Source organism: Phyllostomus discolor, chromosome 9 (genome assembly GCF_004126475.2).
Source record: "Phyllostomus discolor isolate MPI-MPIP mPhyDis1 chromosome 9, mPhyDis1.pri.v3, whole genome shotgun sequence".
Classification (NCBI taxonomy): Eukaryota; Metazoa; Chordata; class Mammalia; order Chiroptera; family Phyllostomidae; genus Phyllostomus; species Phyllostomus discolor.
In genome coordinates, this window is record NC_040911.2 from 7,771,824 (window position 1) to 7,788,908 (window position 17,085).

At 42.9% G+C, this 17,085-nt stretch overlaps 2 protein-coding genes across 2 annotated transcripts in view; both read right to left on the reverse strand.

The window, feature by feature from the left end:
* Positions 1-17,085, reverse strand: part of LOC114506937 (serpin B8) — a 207,608-nt gene that overhangs the window by 89,498 nt on the left and 101,025 nt on the right. The window lies entirely within an intron of this gene.
* Positions 1-17,085, reverse strand: part of SERPINB7 (serpin family B member 7) — a 44,854-nt gene that overhangs the window by 1,926 nt on the left and 25,843 nt on the right. The window contains exons 3-7 of the mRNA XM_028524950.2: positions 12,668-12,718; positions 11,988-12,104; positions 6,453-6,570; positions 3,907-4,049; positions 1,080-1,226 (exon numbers count right to left, since the gene is read on the reverse strand). Of these exons, the coding sequence (XP_028380751.1) occupies positions 1,080-1,226; positions 3,907-4,049; positions 6,453-6,570; positions 11,988-12,104; positions 12,668-12,718 (576 nt within the window). The remainder of the gene's footprint in view (positions 1-1,079; positions 1,227-3,906; positions 4,050-6,452; positions 6,571-11,987; positions 12,105-12,667; positions 12,719-17,085) is intronic.

The following is a 17,085-nucleotide window of genomic DNA, read 5'->3' on the forward strand; positions in this document are numbered from 1 at the left end:
GCAAAGCCAGCTTCCCCAGCATTATTTAGTCATGAGGGATTATGCAGACACGTGCACATGCACTAATCTGACCCACACATTGGGCGAAATCTATTACAGAAAAAAACAACTTAGGCAATAAGTACCGGGACAAATCTATCTTTTGACTTACCTACTGCTTGTTTTATCTAGGCTCCTCTTTCTATTATTGCAGAATACTTGAAATGAAAATAATTGATGTGTGCTAAAATCTCAGGGGTATAAAGATTGTCAAGTGAATAATTTAATAAGAGTATCAACACTTTATATCATCACACTTTCCATTTTTAAATGTCAACTTTATGACATTTCACTTACTGTGCATTTCAAACAAGATGATATAACTGAAACACCTGGCACATAGTAGGTGCTCAATAAATAGTCCCTCTGGTTGGATGTACAAAGCAGGGGGATGAGATCTAGGCTTCTGGGAGTGCAGGCTGCAGACTGAGGGGGCCAAGCTCACGACAGGGAGGAGAGGGCAAAGGGCTGAAAGAACAGGGGGATCTAAGATACAGAGTTGAGGCCTGGCTCACGTGGCCACCACCGTCTGCCCCTTGCACTGCGCTGCTAGGTTGCTTCTGGCTACATCAGTCACAGGGCAGTCCCTAGCCTTTGCTTTGCCTAGAGATGCAGCGGCATAGAGTGAGAGCACACATGTTAATTCTTAAAGGGCTAGGACTTCAAAACTCCATCACATCATTCCTGCCTGAAAATGCTTAGTCTGTCAAACTTTCAATAGACATGAAGGACAGTTTTCATGGCCAAAGGCAAAGAAGACAGTAACTCACACCCCTGTCCTGCCGTAGGTGAGATAGGCGAGGGCTCCGATATTACAACTATTTAAATAAAATTATGTTAATCAGGGGGTAAGGTGATCTCGACACCTGTAACCATGCCTGCACATAGTAAGTACTCGTTAAATATTCACCAAATAAATGAGCAAGCAGGTCAGTCTCTAATATTCCAACAACCCGAAATCTTAAAGCTGATGGATAAACACACAATTAACAATACCCAAACAGCCATCCCCACTAGTGAAAGCAGGAGTGGCAACTTACCTGGGAGAGGTCACTCTCGGGCAGCATTACGTACATGCTTACGCCCCCATGATATCTGAGTTCAAGAACTTGCATGTTTGGGTCCTGAATGACGGACAGATTGAACATCCGCTCTTGATACATCATGGCGACTATTTTCCCAGGACACTGGAAGTCAAGTCACAAAATCTTGTTAATGAGCCCACCGTGTTTCACTCATTCACCGGGGATGAAAGGAAGAATGACTTCAGCTTCTGTTTACTTGCTCCCGAAGGTTTTTCCGGACAAGGCACCGATAGTGGTTGGGTCGGTGCACATCCCAGGGGTAACGGCACGCACTTTCATTGCCTGAGCTTACAATTCCCCAGCTGTGTGACCCTGGGCAAGTCACTTCACCTCTCTGTGCCTCCACGTCCCAGCTGTCTAATGAGCGTAACGACAGTCTCCACTGCACAGGATCATTGTAAGGGTTGTGAGAGCTAATACCACAGCTAGCACTTGGAACACTGCTTTGCACTGAGTGTTTTATCTGAAAGTGTCTGTATAATAACAAATAGTCATTAAACAGCATTACAGTTGAAAATGAATGCTCTCGATTTTTACTCTAGCCAAGGTAGAATACAGACTAGTACATCAAAATTGCATAATTTAAAAATAAAGCCTTATAAAAATTCTTAATTCCTGTAAAATATTTGACACTATTGCTCAAGTTAACTTGGAGGAAACGCAGCAGCTCTAACCTTGAAGACACCGCCTGTGGATCTGGAAACACGACGGAGGTGCGCTAAACCATCCCTTTCCTAAAAGAGGGTGTGACCCTGCAAGCCTGTCACCCTGCCTGTCACATCTCCCTTCAGTACAGCAAGTTCTATGGCAGGAGGATGGATTATTATTTGTGCTGGAACCAAAGGCCTCTCCCTCGGGAAAGGACCTCCGTTCTGACCGAGAGTTTGAAGCTCGGAAAGAACCCAGCTGGAGCAGTGGAGGGGAAACAGCTCCTGCGCAGAGAGACAGGTCAGCCAGAGTGAGCCTGGTGCAAACAGGGCCGGCACAGCACGGCCCCAGTCTTGCATTTCCGCACCGGGTGACAACCACACGGCAGCGTGATGCTGGAGAGAGGCTGAAACGAGGCTTCTTGGCAAAGAGCTCATTTCCCCAAAACTGACATCATTGGTAGAAAGTCTATAGTCTATTAGAAGCTGTGCACTGTAACTATAATATACGGTATGTAAGACAGGCAGGAAAATCATTTTTAAACAGTTATTACAAGCTGCAGAGGACAGGCCCGCTGCATCTTCATCAAAGCAAATGAACCCACAAATGCAGCCCACTCTGCTAACAAGGCCAGCCCTGTCCCTAAAATGTTAGCACAGCCCAATGTCCTTCCTGTTGCAACGATACAGATAACGTCTCTAAAGACAGAGCTGCCTTTTTATTAGGATTTATTATACCTTAAAAATATCTCTGTGCTCCTCTCTTTACTCCCCCAGAGACGCCTGCATGGTGAACTTGCCCCTCAGGCCTGTCCCTGGGATGCCACTGTCGTCAGGGACTCAAGGCAGAGCTGGCTGCCATCCATGCAAGAAGGTGCAGGTGGCAGTCACCAGAGCCAGCCTCAGGGTCACCCTGGCCCCGTCTACTCTGCACTCAAGTCTCCTCTCCCCCCTCTCAAATACCTCCCAGATGCCCTGCTCCTGCCACACCCCTGTGGTTCCACCTGTGAGGCGGCCTCTGATGCCCCACCTCCCCACCGGTCCGGTGGCCCTTCATTTCCACCGGCCCCCAGCACTCGAGTGTCTTAGACTCCCGGTGTGGGGAAATGCAGAAAGAGCCCTTCAGCAGCATTGCCCACTTGAAAAGTAAGACTGAGTGTGAAAGTTACATCTGAACTCCTCTACCTCAACCTAACGGACTGAGGGATGGACAGACATACTAGACGAGAATTAATGGAACCCCTTTGCCCCCTGTGTGAGGTCTGCGGTGGTTAACATGCCAAGACAAGGCAAGGCGAGGACCCGGATGTGGTGTTTCTGACTCCCAGGCCTTTAATGTCCCTGCTATACTCAGATTATTATGCACAAATGGGCTCAGAGAAAAAGAATATGTATTTTATGAAGGTGGTTTTAAATCAAAGAGAAATCAATGATGAAGTGGATATAACCGATACTCACAAATGGATAACTTCAGTAAACATAATTTTATGTTTTGTAAAAGAAAACATATACTTGCTTTGGCTCAGGAAAAACCACTGATAGTAAATGACCCTGACTGTGCACCCCGCAGTTAGAATCATGAAAAATAAAACTTACACTTTTGTCATATTTTCTCCTTACAGGCCCCCTGCCGGAATATCTTCAGATAAATTCATGTGTTATTCCTGTTCTCAATTTCAAATGTATTTTAAGAAATATCAATTTACAGGATGCCTCCCATTATATGTTTCCATAACCTGCATTAGCAGGAAAACAGAAAGTTTCTTTTGTCAACACTGGTCTGTGACAGGGGTATCCAACCTTTTGGTACCTCTGGGCCACACTGGAAGAAGAGGAGTTGTTGTCCGTCTTGGGCCACACATTAAATATATTCCTCCAGGTAACCACAAAAAAATCTCATAATGTTTTAAGTAAATTCATAATTTTTATGTTAGGCCTCCTTCACAGCCATCCTGGGCTGCATGGGGCGCACGGGCCGGGCTGCCGTTTGGACCCCCTGTGCCTATGATACTGTTAACACAGTAGAAAAATGAGGAAAGCGTGGGCGAACCCAGCATTTGTCTGTGTAAACACCACAACTGCCGTAAAGAAATACTGTCAGCAGAAACCCTCCCCCCGTGGAGTGGAGTCCCCACCTGCGGAGACTTGAAGGGGCAGCGCATGGTGTCCCCCTTCAGGAAGGCGGACTCCCACTGGCCCTTGAAGTACACGGCGTTCACCAGCACCATCACCGCGGACGAGCTGAAGCTCTCGTCGCCAATCACGTTCTTGATCTTGCCTTTTGAGAAATCGATCGAGAAGAAAAGTTGACGGTTTAATGTACATTTCTTAAAAATTTAAGAGGACATAAGCGTATTTCTCTTATCATGGAATTATAACAATTATTATGTCTGTAGCAATCTATGAGCAGTGACTCTGTCCGGGACTTTTTAAATGCTTTCTGTGCGATACTTGGTTTGCTCCTCACAAAACCCCTGAGAAGGAGGCACTGTCATTGTTTCTGGTTCCTGTCAGAGAAAAACTGGGCAGGGAGAGGGTAGGTGATTTGCACAAAATCCCACAGCAAGAAGTCCTGGCGAGAGGATTTGCATCCAGGAGACAAGTCCCAGACCCTCTCCCTGCTCACGGGCACCAGACGACCTTTATTCGTGGATGAGCATGAATATAACCTTATATACCTTAGCACTCCGTCCTGTTGAAAGAGCTAATTCCTTCCTTCATGCCACAGTCACGAGATTTTGGCTAAATGTTTTGCACTACATATTCTGGATCCTTGAGTCACACCAGTGAAAGACACAGGCCATGCCATCCGTGGGCGCACACACCCCACACGCAGCTGCAGCGTGCTGAGAGCAGAGCGGCGGGCGCGCTCAGTGTGCAGTGGGGTGGATGGGGTGAGGTGGGGCGGGGGCTACAGGCACCCTCTCTGGGCCGGCCGCCCGCTGAGCTGAGGGACTGTTTGCTCAAAGACGTGGAAGCTGGGAAGAGCGAAATGCATTGTGGACACCCTGATGCTACAGGAAGAGTGAAGCTGGAGAAGTTGGAGGCAGGGGCCAGATAATGAAGAGCCTTCAGTGTCTGGTGAGAATTTGGGGTGATCCTGAAGACAGTAGAAAATTATTGCTCATGATTCATTGGAAGACAAAAAAGGGCATGGTAATGACAGATCGGGTTTGTGTTTCAAGAGGATGGCTCTTGTCATGTGTGGAAGATTGGAGGGGGAGAGGTGTGGCAATAAAAGCTAGGTGGGTTTACTACAATACTGGCAACATTTGCAGTGTTTCCCCAAATGAGTATTGAGTATGCATGCTTATCAAAATGAGAATAATTACACATGTACATATGTATTAGCATGGAAAAAGAAGGAACAGAGATAATAAATGGTCCACATGGAGAAGAGTATTAGTAATCGGATACCTTTAGGTACTAAAGAGTAAATAGAAGCCCTCTTGGTTAATAGAAAGGGAATTTCATGGTTTCTCTTGATGTGTGAATAGTAGATATTGGAAAAGGGTGGTGGCAATGGCCAAAGTAGCCACCTGCTGATGTTCCGATGAATTAATGAGCAAGAAGGAAACTCAGACACTGCGTTCTTGCTCCCAGGGCCGACTGCATGCTGCAGAATGTTTGCATTTACCCATCCGAATCACGTGTCGTGTTTCTAACACAGAGCCAGGTAAGCAAATGCACGTGTATTGGTCAGAGTATAAAACAAAGCCAAGCCTTAGCTAGAGAAATGGCTAGCTTTGGAGTCAGCCGGTGAACATGACAACAAGGAATAGATTTCCTTATTTGCTTTGTACAGAACATTAGCTGTGACTCAATGGTGAGTTGTAAAAGTCACCAAAAAAAGATGTACTTCTTCTTGAAGGTACTACATGTGTGACATATACTATTTTGATTTAAAATTTTTTCAATTAAAGTATGCATCCTTAGAAAAAGCAATGATATGAAATATATTTCTTAGACAGTAGGACGCCATAATTTTAATAAGACCCTTCAGTCTGAGAAGGAATAGTAAGATGCGGGATTGGTCATTAGAATGAACTACATTGTGGTCATTAAAAATAATGTCCTTCCCTGGCTGGCGTAGCTCAGTGGATTGAGCGCGGGCTGGGAACCAAAGTGTCCCAGGTTCAATTCCCAGCTAGGGTACATTCCTGGGTTGCAGGCCATAACCCCCAGCAACCGCACATTGATGTTCCTCTCTCTCTCTCTCTCTCTCTCTCTCTCTGTATCTATCTCTCTCCCTTCCCTCCCTAAAAAAATAAATAAAAAATAAAATCTTTAAAAAAAAATAATGTCCTGTGACCTACTTTTACACTTGTTCACTAGCCAGGTATAAGATAATGAGGATAATTGAGTAAATTATTTTAACTTATCACTAATTTATGAAATGGCCATCATAAAACCTCTTTGTCTCACAAGATTATTTCAAAATCAAATGGCATAATGTAAGAGCCAAGACTTCTTAAAAGTATAAAACATTCAGATTATTAGGATGGCTCAACACCACATTGCAGACAAATACTAAAGCAATTTTAAGTAACAACGATCATTACTTTGGATTAGGAAGAGCTGTTCCTTCTATGTACAAAAGACTCCTAACTTGAACTTGGACGGTTCTCAACCTTCACACATAACTGACAAATCTTGCAGAAAAATCAAGCATTGCACTCACCGTGTGTCTCATTTTCGACCCATTTATTCATTTTATATTTGCTGTCTTGTAAAGCATTTGTAAAGTCAACCCGTTCCACTTTGGCATGGTATAATTTCTCAGCACACTTAATATAGTCCTACAAATACAAATCATATACAGTTCTGTAAGTAATATGCAGTTCTTCCATTTACAAATCACCACCAACTAAGCATACAGAGAATGTATTCTTGAATTCGCCTCTTTATTTTCACTACTTTACTCAAGGATTCATTCTGGCCTCAAAGAGGAGGGAAATGCAGCTGGAAATCGGGAGCTCCGGCCAGCGGGGGAGCTGGGCAGCTCCAGCACCCAGCCGAGTTTGAGTCTGTCTGGAACGGAGTGGGGAGGAGCAACAGGGACAACAGTGGCTAATGCCCACCCCCGTGCCTTCACTGCTGCTCTCTCACCAGACATTCTGCATGAGCCTCCAAACTTTGTCCCTTGTTCACGTCACCCCTTCCTACCAAAAACGTGTCGAGGCTGCTTTCTGCACTTATGATAAAGCCCAAATCCTGGCTTGCAAGGCTCTGCGGACCTGCAACCCCCTTCCCTCGTGTCTGGCCACTGTCCCCTGCATACTCTGCTCCCCAGCCAGAGCCGGCTGCAGGCAGCTCCTCGGAAGTGCCGTGCGTGCTGTCTCTCTGGAAGTCTTCGGACGGCATCCATCCCGCCTGCAGTGCCCCTGGGCCCCCATGGTTCTGTCTCAACCATTTGCCAGTTCCGAACATAGATGCCTCTCCCCGAGAGAAGTCTTCCCTGGGCCCGCCCCCCGCCCCCCCCCCCCCCCCCCCCGTATCCTCCAATGATTTTTCAACTTCATTTTCTGACCAGCTGTTATCCCACTGCATCCTACTAACCTCTGAGATTTCCGGAGCCCCTCACAACCCAGGAAACTCAGTGATGTCGGGAACACACATATCTTACCTATTATTGTATTCCTAGCCCCTGGCACATTGCCTTGCACATAGTTGGGGCTCAACAAATATGGATTGTTTTTAATAAAAAGATGTCATAGCAAGCTAATTTGGCAACACACCAGCAATATAACAGATACACATATACGTTTTGAGGGAAATATTTTCATAATTGGGCAAAATAAGATTCATTGCAAATCATACCCTTGTGTGTATTGTCAAGGGAAAGCCTGATAAATTTTACAGGATTTCCAACCCTAATCCTGAGGGTTGGTTAGATATTCATAGTCTGTCTGCAGGATGATATTACTTTTATAAAAAGGCTTTCTGTGTAGTTTCCATGAATAAGGCTCTTTTCATGTTCTGATCCATCCATCCATCCATCCATCCATCCACCTATCCATCTACTCTGACACTGGCTACAAAGAGTATTAAGGACCAGTCCCTGGCCGGAGAAGTTGATGAGTGCAGAGTGTCAGCACTTCTAGAAAATTCTAGAACAGCTTTGGGCCACCGAGAATTTGTGTGTATGTGTGTGTGTGTGTGTGATACATATAACTTTTGTTAGCCCAGCCAGTACGTCTTGCCAATCTCCTTCAAGCGCTGTTGTTTATGTCCCTAAAAAGAGATACATGACAGAAAACTGTACTTGAACAATGATTACAATAAAAAAAAGATTATATTGTCTGCAATAATAAAAAAGAGAGATACATGAAACATAAATGACAAGGAATCAGACTATTGAGATTAACTCAGTCCACATGTTTACTGGCCTTTTAAAGATGTTGTTTTGTAAAATGTCAATGTGAGATTTTCTGCCTGGCTGTTTGTGTTTTTCTTACTGTCTTGTCGGAGTGTCTGGTTTGGATGTCGGTGTTCGCCTGCTTCTGTGGACTGCAAACACGTTCAACCACGTGGTTTGCCTTCCCACACTCTTCGTGATGTCCTCCAGTGAAACTAAATTCTTAATTCTAATGCCATCTCTCTGTCTGCTTCGCCCTACATGATTAGTGCTCTACGTATCCTAAAACAAGGATTTAAAAAATCTTTGCTTCTCCAAGGTCTTTAGAATAATAGTTATCTTCTAACACTGTGTTGTTTCACCATTCCCATTCATGTCTATGATCCATCTGGAATTGCTTTTTTGTATACAGACAAGTGTCAACAGACATTCTTCTCTATGGATAGCCAGTTGAACCAAAGCCATTTATTACGAATGCCATCCCTTCTTCATCGCTCTTCAGAGACATTCATCATAAATCAAGTGTCTCTGTATACGTCTGTTTCAGGATTTGCCACTGTGTTCCACTGATTTATTGTCTATCTTTGCAAAAATGCCAAAAATCTTAACTATTGTAGCTTTTAAGCTTTCATTTTTCAGTAATATAAGTCCTTTGAGTTTTTTCCTTTCCTTCACCATTAACTTTTCTTAATTCTTTGCATTTCCATGTAAATTTTCAAATCAGCTCATCAATTTCTCCAACATTACTTGTTTTGAATCTATAAATAAATAGATATCTTTATAATGTTGTGTTCTATCCATAAAAAAATACATCCTTTGTTTTTAAATTCTTCTTTGCAGCTTTTTTTGTTTCTGGGACATCTTTCATTAGGTTTATTCCCGGTATTTGATGTTTTATAATGTCACTGTAGATGTTATTATTTTTATTTTATTTTTAATTACGAATAAAGCATAGAAATACAAATAAGTTTATATGCTAACAGTGCTAAATTCACTATTAAATCTAATAACTGACTTCTAAAATCTTTTAGATTTTCTATAAACACAATTGTTATCTGTGAACAATGATCATTTTATTTCCTCCTTCCCAATCCAAATACGTGTTACTTTTCGTTTCCTGCCTGTGACCTCCAGTTCAATGTTCATACTGGTTACAACTTCAGTAAAATGTTTATGGCGATGTTGCAGAAAACATACTCTTCTTGTTCCTGGTGTTAGGGCAGACACATCTGGCATTTTGCCAAGAATATTTTATATAGAAAATTCCCTTTCTAGCCCTGACCCATGCGGCTCGTTTGGTTCAGCATTATCCGGCAAAGTGAAAGGTCGCCAGTTCAATTCCCGGTCAGGGCATATGCCCGGCTTGCGAGTTCAGTCCCTGGTGGGAGCATGTGCAGAGGCAACCAATTGATCTTTCTCTCTCACGTCGATGTTTCTCTCCCTCTTTTTCTCCCTCCCTTGCCTTCTCTCTAAACATAAATAAATTCTTTTTAAAAAAGAAAATTCCCTTTCTAGATTGGGAGAATTTTGTGTTCTGCATCTCTGGAATTGATATTAAGTCCCTTCTGCTTTAATCTCCCACTATGGTGAATTACAAGTATTGGTCTTCAAATGTGAACTCAGCATTGAATCTCACAGTCATCTCTGTCTCCCCGCCGTATCTGCATGGTTCTTGGCTCTTGGTTCCTGCTCTGGAAATGGCTGTTGACTACTGATTGAAGATGGTACATTAATGCCCTTTTAATTTGAGCTGCCACAACAAAACGATGCATACTTTCCATTTTTAATGCATATCAGAGATTCAAAATTACAAATTAAACCATAAAAGTTGAGAGCCATAAAGGCTATTTGGTAAAATTCTCTTATTTTATCAACAAGGGAACTGAGGTTTGTACAATATCAGCTGTCGACTGGAGAACAATATAGTGACAGAGTTAGGACTCAGGTAACTCAGCTCTGCACCTGGCGCTCTCTTGATTCTGCCTGAATGCCTTTGATACAGTGGATCTGTGGCTCCGTCATTTGGGAGATCCTGTGGTTACACAGAGCGCCGCAGGGCATTGGGTTGGAGAGAGTGTTTCTGACAGTTCTTGTCCTCCTACAGGCTATGGTTCTCCCTTCTCCCCTTCAGGGGCTGTCCCCCGCTGTCAGTGGTCTGGGTGATACCCTTCTCTGGGCTCTACAAGGATGCAGTCACCTGGCTGAGTTGTTGAATTAAAGATTTTGACTATTGTGTCTCTGTAAGCAGAGGGGGCTGAGATTTCCCCATCTTGTAACCAAGAAAAAAGTTTTCTCTTTATAAAAAAATATTTTAAAAAATAAATGGCTTCCATAAATCAAAGTTCCATTACGGTATCATGACGCTTAGCCTGTTCCTTATCTCCCACTTTCGAACATATCTGATGGTCCTCAAGCTGCAGTGGGAAGAATGCCCTTTGAAGTGCAAACACCTGGGCGAATTCTGCATGCTAACCTTCAGTTCCCGCTACATTTAATGAAGATAAAGTATGTGGCTTTTGATTTGTAAAAACCGGCTGCTCTATCAGCTTCACTAGTAATCATCTTCATGTTAATAAACAATGAGCAGATTTTGTCTCCATTTTCCAAGTTCTTGTGCTTTACTGTGCTTCTAGGTGCATCGCTCTGCACACACACACAAGGGCCAGACAAGGGACCACGCAAGTCTGCTATAAATAGTAGCAGGATAGACTCATCAACTTGCAGTTTAAGAGAGTTGGCAGTCCCTCAGGGACACAGCAGTGTGCGTGGCAATAGAGACACAACATGTGGAGCCAAACATGCAGGGTAGCCCCTGTAACACTCGTCTAGGATTCTCTGGGGAAGATTACAAAACAAAGGGCCCTAATGCTTCCCAATGGGCAGGCTGCCAAAGGACTCGGGCGTGGTGTGGGAAGGGGCAAAGAATGTGAGTGGGAGACAGACAGAGGAGACAATAATGGCTGGGTGGAACACGGAGATCTGGGCAGATGCAAGTGGCGATGAGTCCGGAGATGTCACAGAATAGTTGTCTCTGGATTGGAGCATTAACAGGGAGGACAAACATGCCCAGATAATCACGGCCGCTGTGTCTGCTTGCATGGCACTCACCAGTTTCTGGTTGGCTGGCACAGCAATGATGGCGCTAAAGTATGTGCTGCCCATGGCAACATGCAGAGTGCATTCTGGTCTGTTGGTCTTTGGATGATCACAGTACTATGGTAAATGAACTGATAATACAAACACCACATGCTAATGCTGACATTTAGTCTGCTGACCTCAAAAGAACCTACTCCCCACCTCCGTGTCCAGCCCGAGCTGTTCCCCCGCCAATGGCTGGTCTCCTCGGGCTAGGTGTCTTAATAGGAATTCTTCACAAATGATCTTACTGAAAAGACAAGTAATTCAGTGCTGCAAGGAGACATGAAAGGGCATGACTGGGAAAAAGTCTGTGAATTCAACACTGGAGAAATGAAACTACCCCGGCAGACACAAAGCTCAGAGAAAAAGTGGACAGACTTTTCCCCTGCTGCCCATGGACACCCTATGTGGGTGGTCTGCTCCCCCCTGCCCCTGCCCCCCCAATGACAGCTCCTTATCATGGCCAGGAGACAACCTCTTTTTGGTTTTGGAGGGTGCTCACCTAGGGACCCCAAATATGTGGATCACTCAGGTGAAGTGGTACTTTAAAAATGGGTGATGCTATTTTGAATACACCTAAGAACATAATTAGTAATGATAGGAAAAAAATCACCTTTGTATGGCTCAGTAGAAAGATGAAAGTCTTTATTCAGGTGCTGGATTGGACAAGACTCGGGCCCAAAGTGATAATAACCTTCTAAGACAGGAGACCGAACTTACCTCATGAAGGTCAAACACTTTTTCTGCGAAAACGCCATTGGCCATGCTGAGCTCGTAACCTTTGTGGGATGTGTTTATATCAGAGAGAAGTCTATGCAGCTGAGATTGGAGTCCTTGCTGTTATTAAAAAGACGTGTAAAATTTATTCTTGGACTGCAAATATATGCACATTCTTATTTATGTAGAACATAAAATATGTATCATATTATAAAAGACTTTAAAAATAAGAACACTATAGAAGCAGCAAACAATGCCAGATAAATCAACAGCTTCTTACTCTTTCTCACAATAGTGTCTGTAATCAAAGTGAATTAAAAGATTTACTAAAATAAGTGATCCACCTCTGAATAAAATTATGAACAGAAGACAATGAATTTGGCTACAATGTGTACTAAATAATTCATTTTACCAATGTAAGTTGGCTGCGAATATCTAAGATAAAAGTAAAATATTTAGTTCTGCACAAAGCTGGCTGACACACAAGTAAAATATTGGTAAATTAATAACTAACAAAGAAATCATCAAAAAATCATGTCTGAAATATTCACAATATGGAAATCTGAATAAACCATGTTCTTTTGTTTTTACAGGACAGCGCATAATTCAATATATCAGCGAGACAAGAATTTTTCTAAATTTAGTCTTGCAGTCTGTTTTTCAAAAGAAAACATCGTCTTTACCTGAGCATTAGAAGAGTCTCCGTGTCCTGAGATTCTACTGATGCGGAGGACCTGCAAACAGGAGCAAAGAAAGCAGTTAGCAGACCGTGCTCAACAAGAAGGAACCTGGCGAAACAAAATAAAGCGTGGAGACTTCATTGGTAGAGAGTGTGTGAGTGTGTGAGTGTGTGTGTGAGCCCACGGGGCAGGAATGAAATGTGTACTTCGTTGGTACTTTAATTGGTACAGGTGCAGCTGCCCTACTTACTTGCTTAAAACAGTGGCTCACTGGAGAAAGTACGAACTGGGACAGTGAAATCAATAGCTACAAATGAAATGCGTTTAATTATTTTAGTTTCCTCCTTCTGGGGAGGTAATTTAATCATTACCCACTAATTAAACCTAGACAAGGATAAAAAGAGGTCAAATAAAAAATGAAAACTTTGGTTAATCAGGTAGGAGGCAAAATGGAGGCTAACCACGTAGGCACCAAAGCATAAAACGAAGTGGTTATTGACTATCTAGAAATTCCTAAAGCCGAAGCTACATTGGACCTTGGGATATATAATTTCTGATCCTGTGATTATTTGAAAGTAAGCAGTTTTAAGTTTTCTTTGTCACAGTGGCTCTCACAGCCCCACTAGTCTAATAACTGCTCTATGCCCAAGTCTTGAGTTTCTGTTGCACTTTATCTGAAGGCCCCTCACACCCTTATGTCCACGGGATCTAAAATGAAAACTCTCCATGAGGGAGGGACAAAAGTGTGCTACCCACACGACAACCACCTGCACAAGTGGCCAGGCCAGACGGGTGTGCGTGCTGCCTCCCGGGCATGGGTGGACAGACACAGACAATCATGGACTCATTCAACGTATCCTCCAACCAAGTGTTGGAACAGTGTCAGTAGCCACCAGGCAATGGTGGGTTTGTTTGACTGTCTCAGTTTGTGACTGTTAGAATCTTATTGGTTGGATTTTTGTAGAAATACAGTATGAAGCTTTTCCTTGAGGGACCCTGTATGCTATATTTGAGCCATACCTATAGAGAGCAGCAGGGGTAGGCAGAAGGGAAATGTAATTAAGCCAGTCGGTCTCGCTATCAGTGCCTCTGTGGGGGCTTTCGATGTCAAGACTTCTGATCCCCAATTCAGATCACCACCTTACTGGCTATGGGATAATGGAAGAGCTCAGAAAGAAACATGAAAACTTAACAGGGTCGGGAGTACCACTCTTAGCCCTACCAGGTCAGAGATTTGGAACTTACTTCATTTCTACATCCTCATAATCTTCAATAATAGTATGCAATGAAGTGAGAGATAGGTAAAATCAACAAGGCAATTTAATATACAAATTAGAAGTTAATTTAAAATCACAAATGTGGTCTTTGCAGGCATCAAAGCGCCCTTCTTGGCAGCCTTAGTGTCATTTTTCCCTCTAATTCGATGATGTTGTGGTGTTTAAAGAACATCAGCCCCCTTTTTCATTTTGCTTTGGACAAGCATGGAGATTTGCAACAACTTAAAGAGTATTGTAGTTATCTCTTCCCCGTTGATAGAGTTGTGAGGGTCCTTGAGCATTTCTGCTTCACAGTTTTGTGGTCGATTTCATTGTGACTATGACCCCTCTGTTGGTGAACATGGAGTTGGTCACTTGTCATTAAGAGAGGGAGGTTCAATGGCGACCCCTCATTTCCATGGAATCATTTATCTTGTTGTTGCGAGGAGAGGAAATAAAAGAATGAGTCCTAATAACTTGGACGGTGTCATTATAAGTTTTTCATTCTGCATGACAACATTTATCTTAGAAACAGATGAAATTTACCTCTCAGTACCCCCAAAATGAAAATGAAAGGGTTGCAAACAGAAATTATCACCAATGATCACCTCAATAAACATGGAGAGGGAAAGAAGCACTGACCAGATGGTGCCCTTGAACTTGACCCTGAACTTGAGTGGTCCTTATGTGTCTCCCCCCCCTTAGATGAGGAGTTGGGGATGGAAGGATCTAGTTCTATGAGCTTTGACAGCTCAGGGAGAAAGATTTAACCAAAAGGAAGCCAAGAAAACATTGGAAGTCATAGTTATTATATGTAATCGTGAGTAAACTATCAATGGCTTTGTGGAAAAACCTCTTGAACAATGTCTGCTCCTCAGAGTTTTAAACATTTTATTCACTACCCCCTAAAAAGAAGCTAATAATTAATGTGAAGCCTAGTAAAAAGGAAAAATTCTCCTCCCTTTTGGCCAAAATTCCTCCCTAATCAGACTGACTTTTTAAATCTCCTATAGTCTTCTTCAAAAAAAAAGTCTTAAAGTTACCATTGGATAGATGGGTATTTGGAATTACATGGATGTACTAGAAAAACACCATACCACCATAATGTGCCAGGACTCAGAGATCCAGATGTCTTTTCTGAGCTACCTCTCGTGGAATCCAGATAATATTATACAAATTATATGAATCTCCAGAAATCATACTTAACTTTTGAGAAAAGCTTTAATAAGGTGATACATATCTATTTTTATATTTTTTTAAATTCTAATAAGTTACAGACTAAGTAATGAAACTACCATAGCTAAAGATGAATAATGATACTAGTAAATATTTAAATGTGATAAATATTAAATGAAATTTCAAAGGGTATATTTACCATAATTCAAATTGCTAGGAATCCTATACTTTCATATACCCTAGTGTTTCTATGTAGAAAAATTAAAATTTCTTTTTCTTGTTAGATGACTGGTAACATACTCAGATGATGGCAAAAAGAAGAAAATTAAGGGTCTCTACAATGTAAGAAGCTCCAGGCTATGAGGATTGGGGTAAAAACAGAGACTGTGGGACACCTGGATCCCAGTGGCCTTCCACCTGCATCTTCATGCCAAATGGCAAAACCATTGTATCTTCCCACAGAGGCGGTGGAATAAGTCATATATTATAAGTCATATGCCATATATTATAAGTCATAAGTCATACAAGTCACATACAAGTCAAAAAGTCATAATGGATTTTTTGTATAACCTAATTGTGTTTTAGAAAATTTAAATTTGTATAATTTTAGATAATATGGTAATAAAAAAACATGATTTAGGATACAAATTTATGATATATTCTATTTCAATAGAAATGTTATGTGAGAGAGAAAAGGGGCAAGAAGCTCAGATAAAGAGAAATAAATCTTTAAAAATCTGATATGAAAACCAGAAAGTCTGGTAATATTAGATCTAAATAAAAATATAAACCTGAATGCACAACCATGTAAATAAATACACTTTTCTGATTCTCTCCCCCAGCTGGCAAGCGGCTCCCCGCTCCCTGTGGACCCTCACTACCCGGGCCGACTCTGGACTTCACACCGTTATCTGGTAAGGGAACCACACTTTGTAGGGAGGAACGGACCCCTCTTTGAGCCAAGAACACTCAAGACAGGTCTAGAACACCTTGTTGTCCATAAGCAAAGCTATTTTAGAGTCTTCTGGGAGACTTTATTTACTTTAATAATTTTTCAATGTATGTTCTTATTGTTGACCCTAACCTAGATGTCCCTCTTCCCCACCCCTTGCCACCACCCTCCACCGAGCCCCCGCCCCCCACCCCACCTATATCACATTGTTCACATTGTTGTCTGTGCCCATGGACCATGCATATACACATATATGTTCTTGAGCTAGTTTAAAGGGATTTATACTGGCCCAGCTGTGACCATTTGAGCATCAGAAAGAAAAAAGACTCTTGGCCCATGGCGGTGCTTCAAAGAGACACATAGATGGAGCCATAACGACAGGGGTCACTGAGTGAAAGGGGTGACGACAGCCACCACGTGCATCCTGGACCTGGTGTCTCTACTGCTACCGAACTGTGATGGCAAATTCCTGAGAGAAGGGAGGGAAACCATGACCGTTGACCTCCTGCACAGCCTGGCTCAGGGCGGTGTACAAGAGTGAGTGCATAGGCACTTTCTAAAGGCGGTGGTGACAATCTGATGGCCATCCACTATAGCAGGCTGCTATTATCTGGAATGCTCTATTATGCCATTTGTGCCCAGTCCCCAGCGTCTAAACTAGGACTTCCTCGGTATCTCCTTGGAACTCTTCTTTCTCATCCATATTTATTCCAGCACTGGTTCTTGAACTTTCCTGTGTGCCTAGAGAGTTTATCAAAACAGGGATTGTGCTGGGCTCCAGCCTGTCGTTTTTGATTCAGTGGGTCTGGGGGAGGCCCAGGCATTTGCATTTCTAACAAGCTCTCCAGCAGATGTTGTTGGTACTGGCCTGGGAAACACACTTCGAGAACCTATCCCAAGAGAAAGGACCAAAGCTGCAGTTCTGGAAATATTCTTGCTGTCTCCCAGCTGCCAAACAAGGCCTGCGAGCTGCGTGCATTCTTCACACCTGGAGAGAGGCTCGCTGACCAGCCCTCACTTCCCTGGGGCCAGTGCCC